At 43.8% G+C, this 18,972-nt stretch overlaps 1 protein-coding gene across 1 annotated transcript; it reads right to left on the bottom strand.

Moving 5' to 3' along the window:
• Positions 1–1,723: 1,723 nt before the first annotated feature.
• On the bottom strand, positions 1,724–17,707 carry LOC119440837 (dehydrogenase/reductase SDR family member 4-like). Its single transcript, XM_049663074.1, has 9 exons — positions 17,568–17,707; positions 15,064–15,165; positions 14,437–14,614; positions 10,809–10,870; positions 9,449–9,519; positions 9,301–9,352; positions 8,718–8,852; positions 5,999–6,054; positions 1,724–3,546 (listed from the first exon to the last, which is right to left on the bottom strand). The coding sequence occupies exons 2-9, from the start codon at positions 15,139–15,141 to the stop codon at positions 3,432–3,434; spliced, it is 747 nt and encodes a 248-aa protein (XP_049519031.1). The 5' UTR covers positions 15,142–15,165; positions 17,568–17,707; the 3' UTR covers positions 1,724–3,431.
• Between the last annotated feature and the right edge of the window lie 1,265 nt (positions 17,708–18,972).

The following is an 18,972-nucleotide window of genomic DNA, read 5'->3' on the forward strand; positions in this document are numbered from 1 at the left end:
ATGATGCAAGAAATGTGAAACTAAGTTTTCAATTAACAGGATTAAGTGGTGTCTGAAAGGGTTAATAGGCGATAACCGAAACATGCCGCCGTTCCCTGCTACAGGTGGCGCAAAGTGAGCTTCAAAGTTTCACTCTTGCGGCATCGTATTGTGGTGTCACTCACCAGCTTGATTTCGTTTGCTTCCCGTCGCCGTCTTAACACATTACGCAATAGGAAAACGGCAACATGCGCCGCTCGGGCTCTACCAGCTCGACATGCTAAAGCGTCTCCTGCTGTGACTTGCGCAATGCTTCGTACTACTACTATGTAGACCTCAATCACAGCCGAGTGTTACATTTTTTTAATACCTTCAGAGCGTACGTTTTCCCACTTCTGTTTTTTCTCTAAAACGCATGCAAGAGTTTCTACTGTAATTATATGTTCATTCAAAATAGCAGCCTTTGTCATGGTGGAGGTAATGCTCGGGCATGTCGACGGTAACCAGGTCACGAGCAGACGATGTCAAGCAGACGTTACTTATGAAGCAGTAAGCTGCCATTTTGTACTGTCAGTGGTTGGTCAGTGCTGACCCTAGTGCTGCAAGGAGACTAATATCCGTGTCGCACAGGCAAATTTAGCAACATTGAGCAAGTGCATTTCAGCGCACTGAGTGTGACTTTGGTGGCGCACTGCTACACGAGTAAGAATGCCCATTGAAATTGATGACACTGGCAATAGTATCAGTAGGCACAACATATTTATTTTAGGCATAGTTTTGAACATACCTGTGGTATAGGTAAAAAACGGGATTTAGAATAAATTTTCGTGCAATTGAAGCAATCGATTGCAAATCATCACAAGCCTGGAAACACGATTTAAGAGGGCATCACATCCAAGGCAAGCAAAAAGAAACGCAGATTCCATTGCAGATGGCACAAGGACAGAACGCGAGCATTTAGAGCGAGTTATGGCAGCGCTTATTTGTTGCTTACAGACCACTCAGAGTATACTCGCCATTCACGCGCTTGGACAATACAGAGAACTACGTCACTTTTGCATATTCAAGAGTGCGTCTGCTACAGACTCAAGTCACAGGGCCGGTCAACTTGGCCATAAAACGCCAAAAGTTAAATGGACAGACTGCCATGCTCCACTAGATTTATTCGGCAGATGAGCAAAGTCAGAGTTCCACCTTTAAGCAAGCTCGACGAAAGATTGCACCGTTTGAGTGCATCATGAACGTGAATTCCAGCCACTTCACATTGCCTGCAACAGTGCAGGTACACGGCGTTTGTACAACGAACGTGTCACCATACTAAGCGGCGAGAAGCGGTATTGTCAAGGCAGCCCACGTGTGAGCGCCTTGGTCTCCTAGTCTGACCATGTGGTCATTGATGCACTACTGTCCATTGACTCGGAACAAACGAAGGTGGCTGCAAAGGTAGGGTGGCTAGCACAGGCATACACAGGCATGGCATGGAAGTGCGTTCTGCCGCGAGTGTCGCTAAGCATTCCTGTGCGACAGTCTGTGAATGACACTAGCGGCGAAACGCACTTGCTCAAGATGAAATATGCCCGTGTGACAGCAGTGTTATTAAATGCATCAAAGAGGCCACTTAATGACATACTCATCTATGTCCACGTGTATATCTGTTTTATACATCATGAGACTAGGTAATTATGCCATGAAAGCATATGAATTTCTCATCAGAAAATTAACCAGTAAGACATTCGCACAACTTGAACAACAACTGTTTTATTTTCACTCGGCTAACAGGAACATTCACAATGCATTGCTCAAACTTAAACAAGCAAAAAGATCACCGTTGGATGGCACACCGTGAAACCATGAATTGTACAGATATATCCCGCTACTTGCCCATAATGTTCACTGGAACTGCAGCTCCTTCGAAACGGCCGCTGCCAACGACACGTGCATGAACATTGCAACACTGTTCTTTATACTTCACGATACAGCTGTCTCCATCCTAATAACGGAATGATGCATGCACTATGCCATGTATTGCAAAGAACATGGTACAAATCCTGAAATGAATGTCACTAGCACATTGTGACTGGATCAACCTTTGGCACCTTCACAGCCACTTGTCCTGTAGGAGGTTAGAGCAATACCTTTTTTTCGATTGCAGCACAGATCCCTTAATGCATTTCCAAGCGCCAGCACCTCTAAATTTGTGCGCTTGACATAAGCTGCATTGTCAACATTTGCAGTCGGACAGATCCTTGTAGTGTTCAATGCAAGGCTTGCCAAATTGTTTTTCTTAACTGGCATACATTCTCAAACATGCTTGGTCTATGTGGGAAGATCACCCTGCGCATCCTCCATTCACATACTTTTCTCTGCTTAAATTGGACATTGCACAGTCAACAGCGCAAATTTACAGGCAATGCAAGCGGTTGCCAAATTGCGGCTCGGCACCTTTTGTCGTCGGCAGTGTTTTGGGGGAAGTTTGCCTCTTCATGTTCATAAACAGGGTGATTGGTGCAACATGCTCTTGGTCTGTGGTGGCACGACTCTATACTGATAATGTTTTGAGCCAGAAACTCGTTATGGTGGCTGCTGAAATGCACTCCATGTGATAATGATGAGAAGGAAGAAGTGCCAGGCTTGTGAACCAGTAGCAAGTGCTGCTGCTTGACAGCAACATTTGTACATTTACAAGGCACAGAGATGCAGCTTGACATGTGCTCGTGGTTTGCAGTAAAGTTGAGCTGTTGAGCGCACATAACGGTCCACTCATAAAGGAAACACCTAGATGGTAATAAAGTAAGCATACCTAAAATGATTTTACTTTGTCGAGAGAAGAAATGGCTGACAAGAGGCATTACGCTATCATTTATGCATTAAGATAGTCTGTGTGCCATACTCCAGTTCTCATTGATAGCCAAATACTGAATGGGTGCTCTCTAACAGTAGACTATACTAGACACACTTAACAGGCTAGCTGGTTTAACACACTGCAACCACTGGCTGAAGACTACGAAGAAGCATTCGTGGCCAGTGGCACACAAATCTTGCTTAACTCGTGCTGCCTTGGTCAACCCAACTTTTCTTCCCCAACACTTCATAATATACTTGACCTGCAAGTCAATGTAATAGTCATACCTCGTTATAATGAAACTGTATTCAAGGCAAAAACAAGTCATAATTAACATATTCGTTGATAATGCCGATTTGGCGAGAAATGCTTTAGATTTAGTTTGTAATATCGAGGTTTGACTGTTCTGTGCACAGAAGACTTCACGATTCTTCAGTGTTTCAACAGGAACCCAGATGTGTGCCTCAGGCACTGTGTTTGTAGCGTGTATATACTGGCTATATGTGCGTATTGGTAAACTCGTAATGTGCATGTCTTGCGGAATCTTCTGTGCAATGCTCCTGTGCAACTTTCAGGGAGAGACTTCTCGTGTAAGTAGCAAACATCGTCCTCAGAGCTTGCAGAAGAAGCCACCAGCCACGGGAACATTCTCCCCCGTCACATAGCGGGCGTCGTCGGAGACTAGGAAGGACACGACGCCGGCGCAGTCTTCTGGAGTTCCCAGCCTGCAGCAAATAGAGTCGGTGACTAACGTGAAGAACTATGCAGCAAGAAGCAATGACTGGCAGTACTTCCCGAGTCACATGAAAGAATACCATTTTTATTCATGTAAGACCTACTTTCTTTCACTCGCAGAGTGCGGCTAAAACTGTACAACGTCGTGCATGATGTACAGAGTAATTCCCACACTGTCTCCACACTATGCACACGTTTATTGAAAATTCAGCGCTACTGATCCAAGTTGTGCGGCATTATTCATAGTTTCTGCACTCGTCACCAAAGTTTACTACCTGACTGGTACACTTTCAAAGATGGTCATCCTCGGTGTCGTCCATGCTATTAAGTATTCCAGCAACGTTCAGCGACAGTATGAACTGACAGATTATTGTGTGTTCAAAACAATTTTTTTTTTAAATTTCTTGTCTCGAGTAGGAGTGCGGGTCTTGATCGAGTGTGGGCCTTGCACGAGTAAATACGGTAGTGAACCACAAATGGCAAAAAGTAGCTGCCAGAATTTCAACACTATACATTCGCTCTGGCCGTGTGGCTTCGGCACTCCACGGGGCTGAGCGCTAGATGCTGCTAAGTCTCTCACACTCCTTCCAGTTTCACCTCACTCGTTTCTATGAAGGAGCCATGGAGTGAGCTCTAGTAACAGCTTACAATGCACTTCTCCGACTGTGGAGGCCTCCCTCCTGTGTAAACAGTTTTACAGAATGCATTCCAGGATATTTTCAAAGGATGCACAAAACAGGTGTAGGCACATCAAAAAGGCAGACACGAGCGCTCACTATCAGCAGACCTGAGCAGTTAACAAGTGAACTGTGGCTGCTGTGCAGAGGACATTTGTGATGAAGTGACGAAATGAGGATAATGGGTGGTTTGAAAGGCAATGCATAAATAAAATGCAATAATAAAACCTTTCAATGTCTCTTCAATACCCTCATCGTACCATGGATATGTAGTCGTTATCAATATGAAAGGGAACAGCAAATGTTTCGTAAACGATTGCTCATGATGCTTACGTGATGTAGGAACGCCATACATAACAATAAGTTTTCTTCTAGAACTTTTAGTATCACTGAATAATTTTATGGAGGGCATGTTTGATTAGCCCCTGTGGGCATTTGAAAAAATTTAGCTGTTCTCTCTCATATTGATGGCGACTGTACAACTTTAGGACTTCCAAGACCTCAAAGTTTGCAATTTCTTTACAGCTCACGGATTTTGACGTTTCCAAAGAATGTGCATGCGCTGCAGCCAATTTTCCTTGCTTCGGGAACTCGTCTGAATAAACACGCATGAAGCAGGTATGCCTGTATCATTTCACGATTAGAAGATTCCCCAAGCGATAGAAACCAACGGGTGATATGTTTTCATGAACGGAATGTATGTTTCGTAAAATTTGAAGAAACATTTGAAAAATTGTAGTACAAGCCCGCATTCGAGGCAAGTTGACAGCTATGTGTGTCCACTGAAAATAGTGTAGATCACGTATAGATGTTGCTGTTAAGCATGTTCCTGTTTAAAGTGTGATGTATAGCACCACGCATAGAAATTTCGCATTTCGGCTTATAATGCGGAGCAAGAGTTGGCGCAATAATATGCACAGTGCAGTCTACTCTTCAAAGAAACACATGAGTATAGAGTATATGCAAATATTCCCTCTGGAAAACATGGAATTGCTCAGCTGTTCAGCAGATAACTTGTGGTTGGTGGCACTGGCACTTTTCTAAACACCTGCACAGTGCATTGACACAGCTCCAGCTAATAGCTCGAAAACCAGCAATGCGAGAGCTGCTCATTAAATTGTTCCCTTTAGCAGAGGATCGGAATGTACAGTAAGCCTCGGAGTGTTCTGTGTGATATTAGAGTAATCATTTCCACATGCACATGAGCGATCTCCTTCCAAGAAAAAAAAAACAAGCACTCTCTGCAACTGGGACGATGATAAACTAGAAGATAAAGAATATGTCGGTCACAGCACCATCCAAGAGAAAAGAAGATGAGCTACATGGGTGTCAGCCAATCGTAGCAGATCCCAGGCTGTAGCATCGCGAAAGTGATCGAGAGGTAAAACCATCGACTGGCAATCTAGGGGACCCAAGTTAAAATCAGCAAGGGGCACCACGCATTTATTTCTTCATAAGCTTTTTGCAGACCAATTTTGGGATTCCTGTCATGGTCATCAGCAAATATCAAAGCTAAAGTTAGCCCACACAGCTATCACTATAAAGGAACTTCCCACACGTGGATATAAATAATCACTTAATGCAGCAGAGTGCAGAAATGAGACTACAATCAGAAACAGAAGATATGAGTGCCCATGTCATCCGATTCCACGATCTTGGTCACGTTCTTGCATTGTTTACTCTATTAAGTCTTCCTTACCCACCAGCCTGGCTAACATGCTTCCCATCTTTCATGCAAACATCATTCTTGTCCAATGCTGCTCACCTCTTCTGCGGGACTTGTGTCAGAATGGCATCTTCTACGGACTGCTCTTTCCATAGCTGCAGCGTACAAGAAGCAAGAGATAAGGGACATAGTTCAAGCTCAGTTTAAAACTTCTATACAGTCAGCACATCACACAAGCGCTTCGTTGGAGCACCGTCACTGCATTCCACAAGAAACTGAATACACATCATGACACCTCATGGACCTGCAAGAACTCTTAAGACACTGCATGTTGCAAAAGCTCGATAAATCAAACTCATGTGCCGAGCACGTTTTATATGGTAGCCCCTCCAAATAGCTCTTGAAAATACAATAAAATGCTAGAATCCTCACAGGGTCAAAGTAATAGAGAAATTCTGTAAGCAGGAATTTCTAATCAGCTAACTTGCTCTAACCAAGATGGCCACGCTCTAGCTAGTAGCACTCTTAAACCTTAAATACTCATTTTCAAAACTTGGATGGTACGAGGGAGAGAAGGCAGGCAGCAGAAATGGTGTCAGCATCCCGCACATTAGCACCTTAATTAAGATCCCAACCCCATCATGATTAGGTAAAACTAGGTATGCAGAAAAGCCTGCTTACTGAATTTCGCATATTCCCCTTCTTCAGATCAAGGATTTAGTATGTATTTACAGGTTTCAACAGGCTCTAAAATGTCTAAATTATGCTTTGGGACACAGACGAATTGGGTGGACAGAATTGGGATTCTTTGAATGCTTGCGAAACACACCACAGCACCCCCTTCCCTGTACTGAAATGTGGCAAGCTAATAAACGGAAAGTGTGATGGTGTATGAATTCAGAGGCGAGTGTAGTGTGCACACCAACAAATCAGCTTCACCAAGTGGGAACCATGTGAAAAATTAAATGTTTCGCCGATTCCCAGCTTTAACGGGCATAAATGCACTATAAATTTGAAAAAAAAAAATTAAAAGATGGTGTGCGTGCAGAAAACAGTGAGATGTTCAAGTCAAGCTGACAACTCAAACGATCAGAGAGCCCCCATTAGGGTTGGTAATATCGATTAAATTTATCATGCAAAACAATTATTCATCTATGTCAACCTTTCATTAAATCAACTCAATCAATTAGGCCTGTTCAATTAACAGTTCTCAAGAGTTCGACAGGAGTGGCGCAAAAATGTTGAAATCGTACTGGAATGGCAGCGCACGAGCTGCCATTCCAGTGTGGCTGTGCGGCTGTGGTAGAGCAATTGTTGACTGTTCTTTTTTTAGTGCTAAGTAATGCCAGGCTGAATGCTTCCCCTCTTCACCCACACTACACACGCCACCACGCCACCCGAAGCCAGAGGCTTGAAATGCCCTCGCAGTTCAAGGCATACTATTGCAACCAAGTCGCTGATCGTCGTGTCACTCCCAGTCGAATAAAGACATGGCACAGCATACGTGCCACTTTGGAGCGCCTATTTTGACATAGCGATGGAGTTCGTGTCGATTCCAGCAAATCCATAGCATCCGAGCATCCATTCACACATGCTGGTTGTGTGGTGATACAAAGAAGGTGTCTGTTTCACCAGAACATCCCAGCCAATTGACATTGCTTCGCTCTGTAGAAAAGCAATTTAGAACAGGCAGCACTCAACCGTGCGAGCAAGGCAACGGGAACGCCGACGGCCGTGTATGGTCGACATCATCAGAGCAGATTGGCTGAGTGAGAACGATCAATGTTCAGATGTGTCAGAGAGACATGCTTCCGCTCTGTAGAAAAGAGCATGTGGCTTAAAATCCTAAACCAGTAATTTTCTTTTCCCCTGTGCATATTGCGATTTCTTGCATATTTCAGTTGGACTTCCACCTTTCACATTTTCAATTTTTCTTATGTCTTGTTTAACTTAGTGCCATGTATCCTATTTAATTGTGCACTAAGTGCCATTTTATAACATAATATTGTTCATCGATTCAAAAGCCACTAGTGTCAACTATATTTAGTCTTAACAACTTAAAGATTATCCTTTATCAAACGTTTGTACACGTGTGTTTCAAACTTGGTTCCACCTCTCGAACATTAAAAGAGGGTCCTACAAAAGTAGATAACTTCGTTTCAACATTTTTAAAAGAAACCTGGCCTCGAAAGTGATTAATCGATCAAAGGCTAAAATGATAAATGATCAATCGTTAATTGAATAAAAAAATTTATCGACCATCCCTAGCCCCAATTTTAGGGGGCTTAATTTACAACAGGCATTGTTTTACAAAACATTTGTCAGTTCCACCTGAAGGCGAAGCCCTGAGGGCAACTGCAGAGTTTTGCGCTGCACTGAAGGTGTCTCGGGAAGCTGGCGCGATAAGCACCGCCACCGAAGAAAAAGACCGCGAGCGACAATTTGTCAGCGGCCAACAATGGATTGCAGAGATTTAGCTTGACACTGACCGTGGTGTGTAGTATGCACACAGCTGCTTGGCAGGAACACTAATGCGTGCGCGCACAACGCTCGTGCCAGCAGCGAAAGCCAGAACGCTGCCCTCACACCAGCAGAGCTGAGTGAGTAGAGGGACGGTGCGTCTGCTTGAGTTCATCGCTTTTGCAGCCAAACACCACCGCACGTCTCTGGGGACTTTCCAACCCTTCACCCGTGGGTTGTACATGCGCCGTCATTAACAGGATAGCACGATAACAACAACGGTGACAGTGCGAATGCACCTCGAGCAGTCCGCATAATTGCCATCGCTATAAAACGGTGAGCAGCTACAACTACTCACCGCTTGGCTGAATTTGGTCTTGATGATGCCTGGAGCGATGCAGTTCACACGGATGTTGAGCGGCGCTACCTGCTCTGCCACTGCTCGTGTGAGGCCCAGCAATGCAGTCTTGGACACTGAGTACGCACCGAGGAGCTGCATGCACAGAAATGTAGCAGGGTAAGACAGCCAAATTCTAAACAATAACTCATATGCATGAATTAAGTTCATTTGGACAAACCAATTGTTCGAATTGAAGCTCTAATTACAGCTCCTCTAGCACAAGCTTACAGTGCACAAGCACTGTCGCCGTCTCACTATTAGTGACATTGCAGGAAAATGTAGTGGAGATTTAGCGACTTTCGCATCTCACTTTGGCGACAGGCTTCAAAAATTTATGGCAACACTGCTTCCAAGTTACTTTATCTCGTAAAGTTTCAACACCGTAGGTTAGTACAGGCAGAATTCATTGATTACGTATGTTTTTCCCTTCAAGGATATCAGTGAGCTGCCCTACACACATTTATAAATAGTGCAAAGAGACCACAGAAGACGTTTCTTCTTTTTTGTAAAGAAAGAAGGTTGAAACATTGGCGGTACTCACGGGGAATGACTGGTAAGCAGCTATGGACGAGACATAGACTATAGAACCTCCCCTGCAAAGTAAAAGGAAGTGTTTGACATGTATCCATGGTTACAGGCAGCGCAAAACAAGCAACAAGCACGCAGAGATAAAAAGAATGTTCTCTCACCCTCTCTTCTCTAGGTGAGGCACAACTTCTTTTGTGAGCAGGAAGGCGCTCTTCACGTTGATGTCAAAAATCTTTGGAAGCAAAAGATGTACAACACGTGTTACCTGAAGGACCTCGTAAACTACTGAAAGCTCTTCTTAGGATCACATTTAAATTGCATTGATACACTGTTTAAAAGAGGTGGAGAATGTGTTTGATTTGAAGGGAGTCAACCTGCGAATCTTCCTTAAATGTTTTTGAATGTGCCTGGCATGAGCAGAGCAATCACAAGTTGCCACTTGTATGCATTCACAGATTCCCTTATCCTTATCATCGTTGCCACGACTCTTAAAGCTCTTACTGCGCTTGAGCAACATGGAGAAAGAGCATTGCTCCAGCCACTATTGCACTGAGCTCTGGTATCAGCATGGCCTGGCCTCTGCGATCATTCAGTTGCACCACCCAATCTCGGAGGCCATAGTATCAGAACAGCAATAGCGTTTGCCGTCACCAGATGGCGCCACCACCACATCAATCACCCTAAGGCAAGCGCTCCGCTGCAACACCTAAAGATACCTGGTAATTAGCCATGATGTTTATCACATTGTTATCAGTGCATTACATTAAAGGCCAGTTGCAATGAAGTATTTTGGCTTAATTGGCCCTAACATGTTATCAAACAATCTTGGCAAAGCTGTACCACTGGTAATAGTAAACTTTCTTTCATTAACAGCCTTCAAATAGCCCCTTATTAGATGACATGGGCACCTGGTGGATCATGGATATGTGCAGGACATAGAACACAGGTTCCGAGATCTTCAGTGTGAAATGGGCCCCGACTAATCTTAAAGGTCCATTCCAAGAAGTCGCGCTGTTTCTATGTTTTGTGTATTAAGTAATTTCAGGCAAACAATCTTGGCGACAATACTTTTTTTTTTCATTTTGGCATACAAAACCGTATTTGTTGCTAGCTTTCTGTGACACATCCACTCATATATCAAACACAAATTTTGCAGAGTCTACAGTGTTTGAAACCAGGCCTTTTATGTGGTCCCAAATTTTAATGGGGTTTGCCTTTAAGCCCAAAAACTAGCAAAAGTTTCACAGAAATGGCAAAAAGTTGTTCAGGTGAAAGTATAAGCTCCCCAATATGTGTACTATTTGAGCAATTGGCCCGGTGCTAATGCAAGGTCTAGGGAGGTTTATCTGTAATGTTAAAAAAGTGTTACAGGTTCCCTTCACACTTCAAATGCTGTGCTTCCTAAACAAGCCTACGTCATAAAGTTAATCTTGTAACTATAATCCGATGTGTAGCACCACAAGACTAGCATGCAAATGGGCCTTTATCAACTGGATGCGAGAGCCATGAAGTGAAACTCACTTTGTCCCAGGCGGCCTCCGGCGTCTGGCCCAAATGTAGGTGCCATGAAAAAGAAAAATGAACTGTGAACATCACAGGCAAAATGAGTCAAAAACGTCGCGTCTTTTCTTTTTCGGTTGAAGTTTACGAGACGATTCGGTAATGGGGACTGAGTCACTAGTTGAGTGATTGATTTGATTAATGTTCGAAAGCATCAGCTGGGCTAAGAGAGACACTGGAGTGGGGGGGGGGGGGGCTTCTTGCACATAAATAAAAATGCGCAAGCACTCTTGCACCTCACTCCTACCAGAGTTTGGCTTGAAATCAAATTCACAGCTCCGCTCAGCAAGTCAACATAGTGCAGCCATTGAGTGGCAACTCGGAAAATGGGGCACATGAAAGGTGAGCCTAGCTTTCCAATAAGTAGTTCCAATAAGCCCACCACTTGGCATTCACAGGAAAAGGGCCCAGCCAGGCAGCAGGCGAGTAAATTCACACAGGCAACTATCAAAAGCAGTGCATGCTGTTGAGCTAGCTGGTGCATGTCGAACAGTACATATTTTAGAGCCAAAAACGCAATTGCACAAAAGGAAGGAAGTGCACCGCCCTGTGTTTCGTACTCGTGTGACCGTGTTCCTGGTGCTAAAATATTTACTGCACCTATCAATGCGGAAAAGTGAACATCTACTGACACCAGCAGTAGACTGAAATATGCAAGATATTGAAGTCATAGGTGTGTCTCCCCTTTACATTCACTTTTTAACCGCATTTTCTTGGCGAGCCATAATTTTAACTTTGTTCTTATAACCATAATTCTCTAGTATAGTTTTAAATTACTAAGAGGCTTTCTCACTGTCTTTCATTTTTAGTGGCAGTTAGATATTTTTTTTCTTGGATAGCCAGCTACTTCCATCTCTAGTCAAGAGTTCGACGAAAGCTCGTCTGGTCAGGTAGCATGTTGGGTTAATGAAAATTACGGTCACTGACCAAGTCAAAAAAGTGTTTTGACGTTCGGAACCTGTACAGGTTCCTTGTTCACAATGCAGCGGACGTAGCATCGTTGTCCAGTTAAATATGCAGTATATGACGTAATGAACGGGCATAAACTTGAGGCATGTTTCCATCTGTCCTGTTAACGGTATCTGGCGTCGTCTGTATCAGCAGAGATTCTAGCAGCAGTCTCGTTGTCGGATTTTTCTCTTTAGCCATGATTGCAGCATTTTCCCAAGCGATAGAGTGCTGACTCTTGTGCACATGCTCCGCCAGTGCGTTGTACACGTGGCGGTGATTTTGAACATCGCGCTTGTGCTCTTTCAGTCGTCGAATGAAGTTTCCTGTTTCGCCAATATAACAAAAGTTGCAGTCTTGGCACGGGATCTTATAGATTACCCCCGGGAACTTTTCGTCTTGTAAGCGGTCCTTCACGTTGACAACTTTGCTGCGGAGCTTGTTAGATGGCACATGCGCAATGCGTAAGTCATATTTTGAAAATATCCTTGAAAGCGCTTCTCTGATACCCGGTATGTAGGGAATGCTGGTCCCGTATTCAAAGCACGCAGCAGTATACAAGCAGTATTCAAAGCAAACTGCAGAAGACGCTGTCCACTGTCTTCCCGCCAGCCTGCCCTCAGCACAAGAAGTTGTACTATCGGTTATTGTGCACCAATGGTTCAGCCCCTGCGATCTACGGTCTCCCCGAAAGTGCACAAAACAGGCGTACCTCTTCGGCCAATAGTCGACTTCACTCGTTCACCGCTCTACAAGCTATCTGGGTATCTGCACCAAGTACTCAGCCCCCTAACCGGCCACACCACAACACACGTTGAGAACGCTTCAGCATTCGTGGAAACTGTGCGTGACCTTCATCTCAGTGATGACGATGTGATGGTGTCGTTTGACGTAACCTCCCTATTTACGAGTGTTCCTATCGACTTGGCCGTCGAGACCTGCAAAGAATCCCTTTCCAAGGACGCCAACCTTGCTGACTGGACACCCCTGGATCCTTCAGGCTGTGTGAACTGCTTCATTTGTGCTTAAGTAACACGTACTTTACTTACAACTCTAAAATATACAAGCAGACACAGGGGACTGCTATGGGGGCATCAGTATCCGTTACAACCGCAAACCTTGTAATGGAAGCACTGGAGAAAGAAGTTCTAAGAGAGTTCAAACCTGCACCGAAAGTTTTTCTGCGCTATGTGGACGACTGCTTTTGTATCCTGCACAAAGACGACGTCGACCGGTTGCTACAAAGCCTCAACTCCATACAACCGACCATACAATTTACTCTGGAGCTAGAAGAAAACGGCAAGCTGCCTTTCCTCGACGTACTCGTACGTCGTTCCGACGGCGGCCTATCCTTTTCCGTTTATCGTAAAATGACCCATACCGGTCGCTACCTCCACTTTGCGTCATGTCACCCAACTGGGCACAAGACTTCTGTCGTGTCATCTTTGATCCATCGGGCCACCCACTTATGCTCCAGTGAAGAAGAACTCCAAAGAGAACTTCTTACGGTACGCCAAGAACTGTCCAATAACGGCTATTCGGCTGCTTTTGTTCGCAGAATCGAAAAACGGGTGCTGAATCCTCAGCCATCCGAGAAACGAGCTTATCAAAAACGGGCCAGCATTCCCTACATACCGGGTATCAGCGAAGCGCTTTCAAGGATATTTTCAAAATATGACTTACGCATTGCGCATGTGCCATCTAACAAGCTCCGCAGCAAAGTTGTCAACGTGAAGGACCGCTTACAAGACGAAAAGTTCCCGGGGGTAATCTATAAGATCCCGTGCCAAGACTGCAACTTTTGTTATATTGGCGAAACAGGAAACTTCATTCGACGACTGAAAGAGCACAAGCGCGATGTTCAAAATCACCGCCACGTGTACAACGCACTGGCGGAGCATGTGCACAAGAGTCAGCACTCTATCGCTTGGGAAGATGCTGCAATCATGGCTAAAGAGAAAAATCCGACAACGAGACTGCTGCTAGAATCTCTGCTGATACAGACGACGCCAGATACCGTTAACAGGACAGATGGAAACATGCCTCAAGTTTATGCCCGTTCATTACGTCATATACTGCGTATTTAACTGGACAACGATGCTACGTCCGCTGCATTGTGAACAAGGAACCTGTACAGGTTCCGAAACGTCAAAACCCTTTTTTGACTTGGTCAGTGACCGTAATTTTCATTAACTAAAATGATCTTGTATTGTTTTCGCAGCTGATATGCACGGATTCTTTTCTCTTTTCTGAGAGTTGTGGAGGGCAGATTTCTCAACAGAAAAAGCACGCAAATTTAAAAAAGATGATCTTGAAGAAAACTATACTGTACAGCAAGATATGTTGCACTCTTTACTTGAATTAGCAGTTTGATTCTCTATGCACAATACTACACCTATTAGTGTTACCTAGTGATTTAGAATTTGCCTTCTTTCATAAATCATAATGGCCAGGATGTTCAATGTACTGAATGAAATCAAAGTGAACTAACTGAAAATGCAAATGAAACAAATACAAAACGCTTTATAGACTTCAAAAAGGAGACACAACCTATGACACCTGTTTGATGTGTAAGCGTTCTAGAATGTTACAGCCATCACAAGAAAACGCTGGTGCATTTCTTTTTCATAATAAGCAAGACATTCCGCTCCACTCACAGTTTTAACAACAGGAACGTCACTCGCTAGCCGAGAGGCCAGTTTGGCCGAGGAATGGGAGTCTTCATCAAACCAGCCCATGTGTTGCCGCAGTATGTTGGCCAACACAGCAACCCGCAGGCGGAATGTCAGGTTCTCACCAGCAATGCCTACACCAAGCGTCTGCACAAAGTAAACCACAGTTCAAGTAACAACTCTTGTAACTATGATCAGTTCAATCAAGTTTGTTGCACTATGAACACCATAAGCGAGGGAGAACAACTTGGTATAACACAACCCTGTAAGTCATTATGAACCAGGAAGATTGCTCACAACTTATAAAGGTCTATTCCTCTGTAACTGCCATGGGAAGGATACCATGGAATCATGGTCCGAAAGTGCGACTAAGCTAAATGAGTTCAGTTTCCATAACTTTGACAAAAATAATCAAACAGCGTTGTGCAAACTAACTACATAATATCAGACAAGACACCATTCTGTTCATCAGAACTACACACATCGTCATCACCTGTGCCCAATGCTCGTAAGTCATCTAGTCTGCTCATAGATGTCTGGCATCACCGTCTGTCACTTTGTATGATTGTGGCTAAGAACAACAAATGCTGACTTACCCTGAAGAAGTGCCCCAGACCACTAGCAGCTGCCAGGACCAAGAACATCATGGACCAGAAGAAAGCAGCGTCTTGCATCTCTTGCCCAACCAGGGTGAATGTCTACAATGCGAGAGTACAAAGTTACTAGGTTAGCACTACTCTGGCAAAGGTACTATGGTTAACAAAGCAAGCTGAGAGTGAGGCTAGGTGGGGACAGTGCAAGTGCTGACATCCCATTCCCATTCTCATCTTGTTTTTTTCAAAGCTGCATATAAAAGTATTTCCCCGCCTGCTCAATTCAGAAACCTTTTATAGTGACATCCTATTTACACTTCTATCTTCATCTGACTCAGTACACTGCACAAAACGAATGCACAAGATTTTTATTCCTCGTTTCGGAAATACACAATGAAATCTAACAGGTATCTATAGATGTACACCTGTGAGCAAAAGTATACGGACCACAGGGTCACCGAAAAAACTGAATTTTTTCGTAATTAATAAGCATAAACTGAAATTAACGGGTACACTGAAAAGTTTGCAATGCCAAGTTTGGACTGCAGTCCTCAATTTCAAGTTCATAGGCAGAGGGAAAAATCGGCTTTATCACGCAACCCCTAGTTCGTATACTTCTGCGCACGGCTGTACATGTTATTGCAGAGGTTTATGAAAAGCACAAAATGTGTGAAATACGTTTTTTCTTCCAAGATCTGGCTGTACAATGTGGAATCAAAAGGCTTTGTGGATTGGAACTGGTAGAAGTACAGATAGATAAGTTGACTTATTGATTGGTCGATTGATTGATTAATTTGTAAGGTTTAATGGCCCAAAACAATGCTGCTTTCGTCTAGGCACTCTCGCGAAAGGGCTCTGGTTTACGTTTGACTGCCTGAGAGTACTTAAAATGCGCACCTAAATTTAAATACATGAACATTCTTGCCTTCTGCTCCGACTGAAATGAGGCCACAGTGGCCAGGAATCAAACCCGCAAACTCCTACCAAGCTGCAGAATGCCATAGACACTGACTCACCATGGCATGTAGAATTTCAGATTGTACAAGTCTGTTCCATGGTGCACACATTGGGCAGGGGAGATTTTGCATGTTTTCATCAGCTGGTAGCAGTTGCAATGGTGAATTCTAGAGGCGGAATTGGAGCAGCCGATGGCCTTCGCCAGCGAGTACCTCTTTCTGGTGCAACGCCACCAAATCCATAACTGGAACACAACCTACGCTTCTGGAGCCCGTAGCGTGAGAGAGGCAGCAGAAGTTCTCTACCAGATTCAGCATTACCCAGGGTACCCTGCACGTGGTCATCTGCTTTCGCTGTTCGCTGCTAGTGTCATCAGCCTGTCTATGTTTGGTCTTGCATTTCGAAGTCAGAAGTTTTCAACTTGGATATCTCACCAAGCATTGCCGAACAAAGTCGTCAATGAAACCGACAAAGTTTCCTCTGCCAAAACTAGCGAAGCCTAGTCAATCTAGTATTCGCCAATGAGAATTTGGTCATGCATTGACTGCACGTTCGTCTATCTGTAGCAACAGCATAACAATGGTCAAGATACAGGCCACAATTTTGTAGCGACACCTTCAGATCAATGCTATGCCCCTCTTATCAACCACTGTTCATGGCTGGCTGATCCCGTTGATAACGCATGCGCAGCATCGCTCAGACCACTAACGAAGAGTGAAAAGCGTGAAAAGGAATAGCTTAAAAGGCATTGCTAGAACATCACGGCCACGGCATGTTTTTGCTAAGGGCAAGTGTATGTGCACACAGCAACATGGATTGACAAACTTGGGCTACATGACAGAACGATCATTTTTGAAAGATACTTTAATTTTTGCAATATTTCGCAAAACTAGCACAGCAGTGTTTCCACACAGTGATAAGCTAATGTACTTGGCACTGTGTTAAGAATGACGTCGCTCGTAGACACCAGCGCATCTTGCACTAGTTACGGGAAAGATGGCGTGCTTGGCTCTGTGCCAGGAATGTTGTCACTTCTAGACGCCGATGAGCCCTGTACTACACCGACTTTGTTAATGTCACTGCTGATACCACACACTGTTTGATAGTCAGAAAAGCATTTTGCATAAGCATGCATAAGGCTGTAACAAACCGCCTGATATAAGAAGCCCTTTGCATGGATAAGTTTGTGGACATGAGTAAACTACCCGTTTTGCTGCTGGAAAAAGAAGGAGGGGGGGGGGGGGCATAGCGTGATTACAGTCAGTACACAATGTATTAGCCTCGTACGCTTTAGCATAATTCTTGAGTTTGCATGTATCTTTCGGTGTCTGTAGGGGCATACACGCTGCTCCATTTTGGTTATCTAAGCATTCATACTGATGTCAGTACATTTATCGTAAAACAAGTTAACAGAGTGATAAAGCTTATCAGAATGATAAAGCATCCTGATCTTGGAAAATGCAATGCACTGAGTTTGCAATACACATCTACCAAGTTAAGAGAAACTTCCAGAATATTTCATTTCAAGGAAGTGACATGTACATACTCACATTGAATATTTCGCTGTAGAATACTGCAAACACAGGCAGGGATGCTCCAACCACAATAGAAGCCAGGGAAACCAGGAAGAACCAACCGCAGTCGGGCCGGGCTTTTTGCAAAATCTTGCGGGCAGACGGAAGTTCAACATCTTCCTACAAATAAACACAAACCTGGGATATCAGAATTACCACTTTGAGAATTATCAATCAGATAAAAAAAAAAAAAATTGAAAGAAAGAAATGCAGCCAGGGAGAAGATAAAAAAAGACATTAGAAATTAACAATAGTACAAAGTAAAGAATATGCTCTGACATAATTATTGCAATACGTATTGAAGTGGCATAAGTAAGGCAATTAAATGCAGGAAAGTCTCGAAAGCCTAATCTCTGTGTAATTTATCATATTTGTACATGTGCCTAACATTTCAGATCTGAAGGTTGACGTCTGCACAAGTGTAACAGTAGCTGTCAAGCACATAAAACGAAAGTGAAAATGAAGTGAAGACATGCTGTAGAATGATACTGCCATAGCTATTCAAAATTAACTGCAAAAATTTCACAGGGGAAAAGATTTGGCAACATCGCCCAATGCATGTGTTGCTCATGCTTCACTTCCATTATTTTCGAGATTCATTCCTTCTACTGTTCTAGAGCTTCCGCTATCTGTCATCATTTATCTCCTTGTGATTGTCCCATTAGGCATTCTATGCATCCATTGGGAGTGTTGTTGAATGATTTATCATCTATGAAGAGCTGATATATCTATTCATAGATGTGTCATGAGCAGCTGTGTCTTTGCTGAGCTTTCTACATACAATTTAGCACAAACTTCATTGCCACTGAAGCTTTTTCTGTAGCTTTTATGTGCATGTCTGGTACCTGCAGCATTGACAAAAGCATAGGTACCTTTGCTTGAGTTTGAGTTTTAACCTCCTTTTGCTATAAGAAGGCAACATGAGCCACAAGATAACGTTTGCAAAGAAAAATTATTATTGCTCACACAATTATTGAACAAGACCATTGTGATCAGGAGACCTAAGCCAAAAAATATGGTTCGAATTGAAAAGATCAAGCTTCCTGACAGAAGGCGTCCTGACAGAAGGCGTCCTGACAGAAGGCGTCCTGACAGAAGGCGTCCTGACAGAAGGCGTCCTGACAGAAGGCGTCCTGACAGAAGGCGTCCTGGCAGAAGGCGTCCTGACAGAAGGCGTCCTGACGATGGAGGCTAGCATGTGTGCATAAAAATTCAAAGAAATGTGCAGGACAGTTTGGTTGTGGCCTCTCCTTAAATATAAAAGAGAGAGAGTAGTAGTAGAAGACAGTAGAGTAGATTTTTTTTTGGTGCAGTGGTATCCCAGGCCATATTGCACCAAACGCATGGTATAGCAGCTACATGTTAGTTCATAAAATATGCA

This window comes from Dermacentor silvarum, chromosome 2 (genome assembly GCF_013339745.2).
Source record: "Dermacentor silvarum isolate Dsil-2018 chromosome 2, BIME_Dsil_1.4, whole genome shotgun sequence".
Lineage (NCBI taxonomy): Eukaryota > Metazoa > Arthropoda > Arachnida > Ixodida > Ixodidae > Dermacentor > Dermacentor silvarum.

Excerpts from the sequence above, each read along its gene's own strand:
- LOC119440837 (XM_049663074.1), bottom strand. The coding sequence starts at position 15,141 with ATGCAAGACGCTGCTTTCTTCTGGTCCATGATGTTCTTGGTCCTGGCA. Across the intron at positions 10,871-14,436 it reads AACTGTGAGTGGAGCGGAAT|TTCATTTTTCTTTTTCATGG; the intron begins GTCTTGCTTATT and ends TGATGTTCACAG. Across the intron at positions 9,520-10,808 it reads CGGAGGCCGCCTGGGACAAA|ATTTTTGACATCAACGTGAA; the intron begins GTGAGTTTCACT and ends TTGCTTCCAAAG.